General features: G+C 39.0%; 2 protein-coding genes across 9 annotated transcripts in view; one reads left to right on the top strand and one right to left on the bottom strand.

The window, feature by feature from the left end:
* Positions 1–8,662, bottom strand: part of COL4A6 (collagen type IV alpha 6 chain) — a 286,475-nt gene extending 277,813 nt beyond the window's left edge. For 4 of the 6 annotated variants that reach the window (XM_077889759.1, XM_077889761.1, XM_077889760.1 and 1 more), the window contains exons 1-2: positions 8,139–8,661; positions 7,890–7,941 (exon numbers count right to left, since the gene is read on the bottom strand). In XM_077889759.1, the coding sequence (XP_077745885.1) occupies positions 7,890–7,941; positions 8,139–8,149 (63 nt within the window). In that variant the 5' untranslated portion in view covers positions 8,150–8,661. Of the gene's footprint in view, positions 1–7,889; positions 7,942–8,138 lie in introns of all 6 variants that reach the window. The other 2 variants (XM_077889762.1, XM_077889763.1) reach the window with 1 other exon arrangement.
* Positions 8,663–9,865: 1,203 nt separating this feature from the next.
* Positions 9,866–12,558, top strand: part of COL4A5 (collagen type IV alpha 5 chain) — a 273,325-nt gene continuing 270,632 nt past the window's right edge. For 2 of the 3 annotated variants that reach the window (XM_077889028.1, XM_077889026.1), the window contains exon 1: positions 9,866–10,257. In XM_077889028.1, the coding sequence (XP_077745154.1) occupies positions 10,177–10,257 (81 nt within the window). In that variant the 5' untranslated portion in view covers positions 9,866–10,176. The remainder of the gene's footprint in view (positions 10,258–12,558) is intronic. The other variant, XM_077889027.1, reaches the window with a different exon arrangement.

The following is a 12,558-nucleotide window of genomic DNA, read 5'->3' as shown; positions in this document are numbered from 1 at the left end:
TGGCCCTTTCCTAATACATTCTTTCTACATATGCATGTCCTGTCATCTATAGAGGATAGGACAAGTCTGTACTCCAAGCATGGTGGGTGAAATTATGGAAATATCTCCATAATCGAGGCAAGTGAAAACCAACACGTATTGATAACTGGTGTCAATCTATTTGCTTCATTCTTTTAAAAATTTTTATTCAATTTATTTAAACTAAAAAAAAAAGACAGTTCACCCATTCCTCCCACCCCTTACTCCATGCCTCTTGCAATCACTGATCTGATCTCTGTATCTATAAGCTTGGTTTTTCTTTTTTTAGGTTCCACATATAATAAGATAGATCATATTATATCTGTCTCTCTCTGTCTGACTTATTTCATTTAACATAATGTCCTTGAGTTCCATCCATGTTGTTGCAAATGGCAAAATTTCATTCTTTTTGGCTGAATGATATTCCATTGTAGATATATATACACACTACAAATTCTTTATCCACTCAGAATCAATGGATAATTAAGTAGTTTGCACATCTTGGCCATGGTAAATAATGCTGCAGTGACTATGAGGGTATATATGTTTTTTCAAATTTGTGTTTTCATTTCCTTCAGGTAAATACCCAGAAGTAGAATTCCTGGATCACATGGTGGTTCTATTTTTAATTTTTTGAGGAACTTCCATACTGTTTTCCATAGTAGTCACACCAATTTACATTCTTACTAATGTTGCACATGGATTTTCTTTTTTCCACACCTTTGTCAGCACTTGTTATCTCTTGTCTTTTTGATACTAGCTATTCTAACAGGTGTGCAGTGATATTTCTTTGTGGTTTGAATTTGCATTTCTCTGATGTTTAATGATACTGGGCACCTTTGTATGTACTTGTTGGCCATCTGTCTTGTCTTCTTTTGAAAAATGTCTATTTGGATCCTCTGTCCAGTTTTTAAATAGGATTGCTTGTTTTTTTTTTTTTGTTTTTTTTTTTGTTTTTTTTTTTTTTGCTATTGAGTTGTATGAGTTCTTTGTATTTTTTTGGATATTAGTATGTATGTATGACTTGAAATTATTTTCTCCCATTCAGTAAGGTACATCTTCATTTCATTGATGGTTTCTTTTGTTGTGCAGAAGCTTTTTTTGTTTGATGTAGTCCCACTTGTTTATTTTTAATGTCAGATTCAAACAATCATCTCTAAGAGTTATGCCAAGGAACTTACTGCCTGTGTTTTCTTCTAGGAGTTTAATGGTTTCAAATCTTATATTTAAGTGTTTAATTCATTTTGAACTAATCTTTGTGAATGCTCTAAGATATTGATCTAGTTCCATTCTTTTGCATGTGGCTGTCCAATTTTTCTAATACCATTTATTGAAGAGACTGTCCTTTCCCCATTGTATATTCTTGCCTCCTCTGTCAGAGATTAATTGGCCATATATGTGTGAGTTTATTTCTGGGCTCTCCATTGATCTATGTGTTTTTATGACAATATCATACTGTTTTAATTACTAGAGTTCTATAATATAATTTGAAATCAGGGCATGTGATGCCTTCAGCTTTGGTCTTCTTTCTTGAGATTGCTTTGACTATTTGAGGTCATTTGTGGTTCTATACACATTTTTTTAAAATTTTTATTTATTTATGATAGTCACACACACAGAGAGAGAGAGAGAGAGAGAGGCAGAGACACAGGCAGAGGGAGAAGCAGGCTCCATGCACCGGGAGCCAGACGTGGGATTCGATCCCGGGTCTCCAGGATCGCGCCCTGGGCCAAAGGCAGGCGCTAAACCGCAGCGCCACCCAGGGATCCCTCTATACAAATTTTAGAATTGTTTGTACTATTTCTGTGAAAAATACCACTGAATATTGATAGAGATTGCATGGAATCTGCATATTGTTTGGATAGTATGGAAATTCTAACAATAATAATTATTTTCAATCCATGAGCACTGAATATGTTTCCATTTATTTGTGTCTTATTTAATTTCTTTAATGTCTTGTTTTCTTTTTTTTAAGATTTTATTTGTTTATTCATGAGAGACACAGAGAGGCAGAGAGGCAGAGACACAGGCAGAGGGAGAAGCAGGATCCATGCAGGGAGCCCGATGTGGGACCCCATTCCAGGACTCCAGGATCACACCCTGGGCGTGAAGGCAGGCACTAAACCCCTGAGTCACCCAGGGATCCCTAATGTCTTGTTTTCAATGGACAGGTCTTTCACCTTGGTTAAACTTATTTCATGGTATTTGACTCTGTTTGATGTATTTGTAAATGGGATTGTTTTCTTAATTTCTCTTTCTGATAGTTCTTTAATAGTGTAAAGGAATGCAACATACTTTTGTGTATTAATTTTGTATCCTGCAACTTTACTGAATTCATTAGTTCTAACAGGTTTTTGATTGAGTCTTTAGGGTCTACATATATCATCATGTCATCTACAAATAGTGACAGTTTTACTTCTTCCTCTCCATTTTGGATGCCTTTATTTCTTTTTTTGCCTAATTACTCTGGCAAGGACTTACAAGATGATGTTGAATTGTTTCATTCTTATATTAATGAAGTCATTAGGGAAATAGCATACTTAGCTCCTGTGATCTGGCTTGATTATAAGATTATAGTACCTAAGGGAATATTTGCTGGAGACTCCATAATGTACCTAAAATCTAACAGACTATTGGTATTCATAGTCAATACAAATGCCCTCATCCCTGAACAAGCCTTAGAAAGTGACAACTTGTTTATTCTAAAATCTAACACTGGGCAGCCCTGGTGGTGCAGTGGTTTAGCGCCGCCTGCAGCCCAGGGCATGATCCTGGAGACCCTGGATCGAGTCACATGTCAGGCTCTCTTCATGGAGCCTGCTTCTCCCTCTGCCTGTGTCTCGGCCTCTCTCTCTCTGCATCTCTATGAATAAATAAATAAAATCTTTAAAAAAATAAAAATAAAAAATAAAATAATATCCAACACTATAACTAGGGTTTTTTTTAATGTCACAGATTACTTTGGCAGTCTAGTGAAGCCTATGGACTCCTTTTCAGAATAATATTTTTTAATGTATCCAATAGAATACATAGGATTACAGTGGAAATGAATTATATTGAAATATAATCATCAAAACATATAATAAAACAAATTTGTGATATGGAATTATATATCTCCTTCTTTAGTAGCATATTAAATAATATCTACTTCCCCTCCTCTCCTGTTTCAAAATATGTTTGTATTTGACCTGTCAATAATGTAGCTACATTATCATCTAAGTGTTATCCACTTATGTAGTCATTTGAAGATTCATTTGATGATGTACTCATACATATGGATCAGTATTCTTAGTCATCCCAAGATAATATAGTCTGTATACACACACACATATGTTATATATTGTGATTATTCATAGCTAACTGATATAGGACATTTGCTAGCATGCAAAGCAGAAGACTACTTTAAAATTTCATATTAAGAAAATGAAAAGACCAGGCATCAGCTACTGCTTGGGAGAAAATATTTGCAAGTTGTAATGTATGGCAAAGGACTTGTATACAGTATGTACAAAGAACTCTTACAAAAAAAAAAAAGAACTCTTACAACTCAATAAGGAGACAAGCCAATCTTAAAATGGGCAAAAGATTTAAATAAACATAAATATAAATTTTTCATATGACCTAGCAATTCCATTTGTATATATCTCCTCAAGAAAAATAAATTGTATGTCCACACAAAGATCTGCATGTTAATGTTCAAAATAGCATTATTCATAATAGCCAAAAAGTGGAAAGAACCCAGTGTCCATTAACTGGTAAATGTACAAAAAATGGGGTATATACATAATGGAATACCTATATTAAAAGCCAATACCAATAGAGTAAAATACTGATGCATGCTACAACATGAATGAACTTCAAAAACATTATACTAAGTAAAAGATGCCAAACACAAAAGATCACATATTATATAATCCTATATATAATTCTATTTATATAGGATTCTATATAAATAGAATTATATTCTATTTATATGTAATGCCCAGAAAAGACAAATCTATAGAGGTATAAAAGTAGATTTATGTTTGTTTGGGGTTAGGGGTGGGAATGAGGATTAACTGTGACTGGATATGAAGGATCTTACTGGGGTGATGAAAATGTTCTAAAGCTGGATATGGTGACAGTTGCACAACTTGGTAAATTTATTAAAAATCATAGACTTGTATACATAAAATGAGTGAATTTATGGTATTTAAATTGTATCTCAATAAGTTGTTTTTCAAAAAAAAGAAAGAATTATTAGAGACACAGCCCTAAACAAGGCAAATACTCCTCTTGATCCTTAGAGTAGGAAGAAACTTTTTCCATCTCTGATAAACTCGAGCACTCTATTCATACTTCAATGGCTGTAATTAGGACTGAATATCACAGTGGAAAGGACCAACTTGGGCAAATTACAACTTTAAGGAAAGAAGTTTGTATTTCAATCAGACTTTGATATGAATACGGCTAAGGCATTTTATGTATGCTCTTTACAGAACGGGATAACCAGACATATATTTTCTCCCTTTTGCCTCTTCTCCACCCAAATAACTCTTGCTAGGCTTTGGCTTTAATGATGCTTGGTTGTATTAGAAGTTTCATGAAAGTAGATTAGGGGCAAAGTGGGAAGAAAAAATAAGGACCCTGACTACTTTGGTCACATATTTTAACTGCTAGACATGTTGGCCCATGGTGATATACAAATCTTTCTAGTTTTTACATTAACACAATGCAGACACATACAGATAGTAATTTATCATTAGGTATCTTATCTTTTAAGGAACATAATGACCATCATTGTCTGAGAAAGTAACATCCTAGAGAGTTAGAGACTATGTTTGAATAAATCTTTGTGTGCTGTGTCTCAGGCACTTAATAACCAAAAACGATTATGGATATTCTGAAATCCTAGGCTCTATCTCATTCAGATAAATTGTGCAAGTAGTTTACCTCAAAGAAGATCATCACTCTTTTAAAAGAAATTTAATGGAAACTCATTCTTTAATCCCAGATTTTGACATTTAGCTTCCCATCCCTTTGAATAACACTGCTTTATAAACTCTGACAAAGAACAATCAAAAGCACCTAAAAGACCCCATCTCAAATGCTCACCAATATTCTATTATTGGCATCCAAACTCTCACAGCAAACAAATTTTCTTTTTTTTTTAAGATTTTATTTATTTATTCATGGAAGACACAGAGACACAGGCAGAGGGAGAAGCAGGCTCCATGCAGGGAGCCCGATGTGGGACTGGATCCGGGTCTCCAGGATCATGACCTGGGCTGAAGGTGGCGCTAAACTGCTGAGCCACCCGGGCTGCCGGCAAACAAACTTTCTTATAGAGAAGCACAACCTAGCTCCGTGTAAATCTATTTGTAAGTTATTTTTCATTAATATTAGTTAAACAAGGTACAGAGAATTAAAAGAACTAAAACCATTTGAAAGGTGAAAAAACATTACAAACCAGAGGATAAACTGGAACTGAGAGGAGATGAGAACCATCTAATATATATGAGAACCCACTACAAAGAGTAAATGGGAACAAAAAAACTTCCCTTCAAAAAAGTCACCTTTTGGGGCAGCCCAGGTGGCTCAGCGGTTTAGCCTCGCCTTTCAGCCCAGGGCCTGATCCTGGAGGCCCAGGATGGAGTCCCATGTTGGGCTCCCTGCATGGAAACTGCTTCTCCCTCTGCCTGTGTCTCTGCCTCTCTCTCTCTCTCTCTGTCTTTCATGGATAAATAAAAATAAAATTCTTAAAAGAAAGTCACCTTTTGAGATCTTATCCTGCGGTACTCCTCTTTTTCTTTGCCATTTTCCCCAAAATGAAAAAAAAAAAAAAAGCTTTACACTGCCAAATATTCAGAAGTAACAGTGAATGAAGCAGCTCTGGATGTAAATAAGGTAAAAAATATTGTCAGTGTAGTTCAAGGTTTATTTTAGTCTTACCAGGGTCACTCACACTGACATAGCAGGTGAAATCGTAAAACAATGAGACAGAATCTGAAATCCACAGACCAAAGCAGTGCTTGATTTTGGAGACACACTTCAATACTTCTAAGAATTAAAGCACAATCCTCCAGTGACTTTTAAGGATATCAACTGATAAGATGCAGTGTTTGGGAAGTCTCTAGCCATCTAGAATGATTTGTTAATGCTTTTCCCCAAAAGTACACTGAATACAATCATCTAGAGTCTGAAAATAGTCTTTGCTGGAAGGTATGCTGCCCAAGCATAACATTTTTACAAGTGGCAAGATTCCCAGACAAATTGTTAACTAATCAAAACCTGGCATTTCCAATAAATGCAGTATTAAGCCTCTAGGTAACACATAACTAAACTCGTGTACTGGGGGAATCAGAGAAGTACACAGAACCCTAGATCAATAATCCTGTTGACAAAGTCTAGAATTTACTTACATAAGAGCTGATGTCCTGAGTTGGGGGGCTGGTAGAGGGTGTCACAATATGTTAAAAGTCAAGTATTCCGGCATCATTTTCTTTTCACAAGATAAATCATTTCACTTCATTCTGACATGTTCTTAAAGATATCTGCCAGGACAAAGTAATCCACCCCCCTCCCCCAATAAACATATTAGCTGATTTTATTGGGTTGAATTAAGTATGGCTCTATAAATAGTATTTAAAATATTTAAGTATTTGAAATACAGCCAATCATTATAAATTGTCAAACCCACAAGGTAAATATTTGGAATATATATTAATCTGTCATCTATAGGGAGCATGACCCTGGCTATTATCAGTTTATTAAATACAGCAGTGAAATAGGACTCAATAGTCAAACAACTTCATGTATGAATTCAGCGGTTAACTTTATTTCTGCCAGCATAAGTAGCTAGTGAGACTGGAAAACTGCACTATCTCTGATTATTCGGGTCACCCCACCTTTGGTAAAGTATCCTCGTAATTACACTGGAGATGTCTTTACTCTCGGGGGTCCATTAACTTTTCTTGACCAAATGTCTACAGAAATTCCTTTGCCTGCAGTCCCTAGCTGATTTGATGGATGATGTCTAAGCAGCCTATGAAACGTTAACTTTCAAATATTTTTTTTCTATTCTAAACATTACCTTTTAACTTTCTTTTTTTTTAATTTTTATTTATGTATGATAGTCACAGAGAGAGAGAGAGGCAAAGACACAGGCAGAGGGAGAAGCAGGCTCCATGCACGGGGAGCCCGACGTGGGATTCGATCCCGGGTCTCCAGGATCGCGCCCTGGGCCAAAGGCAGGCGCCAAACCGCTGCGCCACCCAGGGATCCCTACCTTTTAACTTTCTGATGACGCAGAAAACCCGTGAGAGGTAACAGCAGATAGAAATTGAACATCATCATGTGGTATTATTCTGTTCAGGTAGTTAGAGTCTAGATGTTGTCATCTGGTACTATCAAAGGACTCCCAAGCAAATACTTAAGTTTAACTTCCATATCTTTCCTGGCACTTTCAAGTCCCACTCCTTGTGCTCTCCTCCCACTCTCAAACTTGTGTGCCAATTCATGTTCATGTAGACCAGGCAAACTCACATTTCTTCTGCCTTGGAGATAGATGCTGAGAAAGGCATCATATGTCAGTTATCTTAAGTCATCTGGGAAGAGGCTCAAATATGTGTGCCTGCCTCTTGTGTCTTCTACTTTTATTTTCCCCACGCATTAGGAAGTTTTGTGGCAGAAGATGCCTGAGTCACCAAGGCATAAGCGTGACACTGTGCTATCCCTCTCTAAGAACCCCATTAACTCCCACTATAAAGGAGAGTGATGGGAGCTCTGTTTCACAGTGCAACCTTCGGCAACCCCCTAACACAAACACAGGAGCTGGAATGAAGAGGGGGTTCAAAGGAGGAGGGGGGAGAGGGATCGGAAAAGAGACTCACGGCTCCTGCCAGTTCCTCAGTCAGGCACAACGTAACCAGGAGCAGCCACAACCTGAAACAGGAGGAAGGGTGAGTAACATGGACTCTCTAGGTTCCGGGGTCCTCCTATGTCCATAGTCCCCGACCCCTTTTTGCTGCCTGCCCCGCCCCCACTTTCTCTGCAAAGACATAAGTACAAGTATAGTCCCGGTAGGCAAAGTAGCTCAAAGTAGGAAAGAGGGAGGGGAACTCAGCGCAGCAACAGCTCACCCAGGGTGCATGCTTGCGGCTCCTCCGGAGCTGGGTCCCGGGAGACAGCTAAGCGACTTCACAGCCCAGGCTCATCAGGGCTCCGCTGATGCTTGGCGGTTGCTTCCTTATTCAGGAGGACGGGCCAGGGGGACGAAGTGGCTCATTTTGGAAGAAACTAACTCAGCTTCTCGATAGAAGTGCCCAAAGGAAAACAGCGGTGCCCGCTACAACTTGCCGCACTCAAAAGATAGTTCCCTACACCAGGAGAGGAAGGAATGGAGGGGAAAGGGGCGGGGCTGTCTGCCGTCAATCATCCCCCCTACCTTGGGCTGCCAGGCGTCTTTCTCACTTTCAGGCACCTCTGCACTTAACGTTCCCACGCATCTCCATAGCTTCAAGCGCAGGCCCATAGAGACCTATACACTAAGTTCTAAGCAACTATGCAGCTTCCATGAACCACTGTTAACTATTACACATAAATAGATTTAGGGCATAGGACTCCTGCCAATGGGCCCCAAAGTGCCCATGCACGCTAGCCCAAATGCATACAACACTTATTCCAATTGATTGTATGTATATTCATTGTATATACATGTATATACAATGTACATGTATATACAATACATGTATATTGATTGTATGTATATGTATATGTATGTATATTCAGCTCTTGCTGCTGGTGGTGGTAGCTTCTGGAGTTTTAAATCTACCCAAAATTGATTAGAATCTATGGATAAGTAGGCCCCCATGAATAGGTCCAAAGCCTTGAAAGCCTCTCAAGCGGCAGATTCGAGTCTGAAATAAGAGAAATGTTGTGAAGAAATATTGAGCAAATTCCTGGCAGACCCTCCAAGGAGTCCACACAAAGTATTTTCTGGCCTGTTAGTACTTTAACAGATCTTTGAATCAGGATTACCAAAGTAATGCTCAAGTCTACTTTATGTCGGAAACATCAATTCAACTGCTCTTAACTCTATATATATGTTTCCAATTCGGTGTGTGTGTCAGTTTTAAAGAAAACTGCGCGAAAGTTATTTAAATCCTTCTGAAACGCAACTGCAAAGAGTCAGTATCTTTTACATTAGTTCAATATAAAAAGTAAAAATTATAGCATTTAGCAATGTAGTTAAATAAAAAGATGTGACTGTATTACAATAACATGCAACCACATAATAATTGCAGTATCTACTGAATGTTTCTCAATTTTAGACGTTTATAACACGCATCAAGTTTTCATATACACACAATTAGGTTCATTTTCTTAATTCTTCGGTTGCAAGAATACATTTGATTACATAAATATATTTCTACAGTTCTAACATATTCACACATTCTACCGTATGTAGAAACTGTCCTGCGACCAGGTGGGTGGAAAGCACACCAGCAGCCCAGGAAGTGGCGACCAAAATTTGTTTCTAACCATTAACAATAAAAACTCTCAGTTCTTCTAAGACCCATCCGCTAAAAAAATAGTCCCAGCTCAGGTCTATTTGTAATTGGCTTTGGTGCTCTCACCAATGAGAGTGGGACTGGGCAGGGAAGAGTATGCCAACGGAAGGTGAAAGTGAACGAATAGAAAAGCTTCCCGATTGGAGTCAGAGTGCTCAGCCAACTGATCTGGAAGTTTCCCTCCCCCAAATAACTGAGCGTCACTCCCTCGCAGGTTGCTGGTGCAGTCTGAAGCGGTGGCGGAGTGATCCTCAAAAGTGCTGGTGGGGAGGGGGCGGTGCGGGAGGAGAGAGGGCGGAGAGTTGAGCTGTGCGACTTGGAGTGAGGAAAAAGTTTCCACGTTCAGACAGAAGGGAAAAGTGTTCCCGAGAGACTGGCTTTGGGGAGGGGAGGAGGGAGGGAAGGAGAGCGTCTCCTTTTTTATTCCCCACCCCCTCCACTCTTAAAAAGCTTTCTCCTCACCTAAGCCGACGGGCACAATTGGGACACCCTCGCTGCTCCTCTCTGCCTCTAGCTCTCTCCCCACAAACTCAAGATTATGTCAGTTGGTCAGAGCTAGCCAGAGACCTCGTGCGGGTGCTGAAGGAGCTGCGGGAGCCGGAGAAGAATGAAACTGCGTGGAGTCAGCCTGGCTGCCGGCTGGTTCTTACTGGCCCTGAGTCTTTGGGGGCAGCCCGCAGAGGCTGCGGTAAGTCCTTCCTTCTTCCCACCTCCCTCCCGCTCCTCCCCGCCCCCCACCAGTCACCTCACTCTCAGGGCAGAAATTACTTCTTAAAATTTTTTTTAGATTTAAATTTAATTTTTTTTTTTTTTTTTTTGTCCCTTTACCTTCCTCTCTCCTCGGCCTTGGCTAGAGAATTCCAATCTGCCCTCACTTGCTTAGGAAGAAACATTATTTACAACTCTGGTAACTCAAGCCTTCTCCAGCCCAAGGGAGAGGTGTACGTTTAAAAATAGGGCTGCTTGCTTTCCAGCAACTTCCTGCTCTGGGGGCCAGAGCAGAGCCTGGGTGGGGGTCCGCACGCTGGTAAATCGCTAGGCTCCGGAGAGTGGCTGAAACTTTTCCTTCCCAGCCTCCGCCCTCGTATGGTTTCCCTTGCCTGCCGGCTAACCTTTACACTAGCTGTACCCAACCCACGCACTCTTTAAAGCTGGCCTGTAGTTTACTATTTTGTCTTTTTCGAAATCCAGCTTACATCAAAGTGGGGCGCGCCCGTGAAGTGCTTCCCTTTTGCCCCTTCATCAAGCCACAGGAGCCCACCTCTTGACACTAAAACCTGTGTAGACACTGTGTCCCCCTTTTGACATCCTTAATGGCAAATGATCAGGTAACAACAAAGAAGCAGGTAAACACTGATGGCCCCAGGTTCAGGTTTTCTGCAGCTTTCCTTCTTTATTTCTTCCTTTGAAATTTCTGGGTGTTTGTTGTTTACTTTTTTTTTTTTTAAGAAACTTGTTAAGGCACCTAAACAAATTGAGAATATGCCCATTACCTATTGAAAAGAAAAGAATTCTCTGTTTTGAAAGGAGATTGAGTGTACTGATTTAAAGGACAGTGGAAGGAGGATGCACCTGTGACATGACAGAGCAAAAAGTTCCACTCAGTTTTAGGAATGTACAGTAAAACGCCAAAGGATCTCTGGGTAGTCCCACTCACTATCTTTCTGGGGATGAGGCAGATGTAAAGGAAAATGGCCTTGTTAAAATATTCTCCAGCCTGAAGCCCATCATCCTTCATTTCACTTAACCTCCAAAGAGTGAAGTTTGGGACAAACGATTAAAAAGTTATATTTGAGTGATCATAATGGTTGATTTTAAAAACATTTTAATGTGGGGATCCCTGGGTGGCTCAGCAGTTTGGCACCTGCCTTAGGCCCAGGGCATGATCCTGGAATCCTGGGGTCAAGTCCCACATCGGGCTCCCTGCATGGAGCCTGCTTCTCCCTCTGCCTGTGTTTCTGTCTCTGTCTCTGTGTGTGTGTGTCTCTCATGAATAAATAAATAAAATCTTTAAAAAAAACATTTTAATGTGAGATCATGGCTTAGGCCTTCTGTGGTTGAGTGACTTACCAATTTTTTATACATGCAGCTGCTATGTTATGGATTATCTGGGTTCACTTTTAATTTAGCTGTTGGGTTTCTCTATACACTCAGCATACCTCAGATTACATTGTCCTTTTATCCTCTAGAAAATGTGTACTCAAGGCATGAAAACCAACTTTCATATTACTCTAAGCACAACATAATTATAATAGCAAATCTGCTGGAAAACCATGAATTTCAACTACACTTGTAATTTTTCCTCTGAAAAATTAGAGATAACTTAGAATCGCTTTTTTTATAATTGCTTTTTTTTGATGCAGAGCATCTTAATAGGGTTTTGCTACTCAATAGTGCTTATAGAATCCCCTCCCTGTCCCCTATAAAACTACAATTGTGTTGTTGAAAATACTTTTAAAAACATCTTTTTGGTGCTTACTGCTTATATTTGGCACAGGGCCAAAGGTTTTGTGGATGTTTGATTAAATATTTCTGATTTTTTTCCTCTGATGTTGCTATTAGTAAATGTGCACCCGATACCAGTCATACAGGTATGTATAACAATACCATACATCCACTTGTATTAGATCAATTTATATTAAAAGTGAGATTTCTTTTTTATGGTTGACAAACTGTAGGATCAAGCTTGTTTTCTTGGACTCTAATGATTGAGTATTCATGAAGTAGTTACAGAACATACCATTGCAGTTTTTTACCTTTTTCTTTCTATATAATTTTAAAAGAACATTTTATATCCCATTTCTCTATCATTAGGACATTGTACCTCTAAGAAAGCCAGTTTTTTTTCTGCTTAACATATCAATATCCTAGTTAGATGAAATGTTTTAATCATCTCAAAGATATGGATGGTATCTTCCTCCATATTAGTGCTGGGGATATTGGTGAACTTCTGAAGAGTAAAATGGATGGTGGTGGGGTTGACTGATGG

Source organism: Canis aureus, chromosome X (assembly GCF_053574225.1).
Source record: "Canis aureus isolate CA01 chromosome X, VMU_Caureus_v.1.0, whole genome shotgun sequence".
NCBI classification, from domain to species: Eukaryota; Metazoa; Chordata; class Mammalia; order Carnivora; family Canidae; genus Canis; species Canis aureus.
This window is presented reverse-complemented; position numbering and strand designations above follow the sequence as displayed.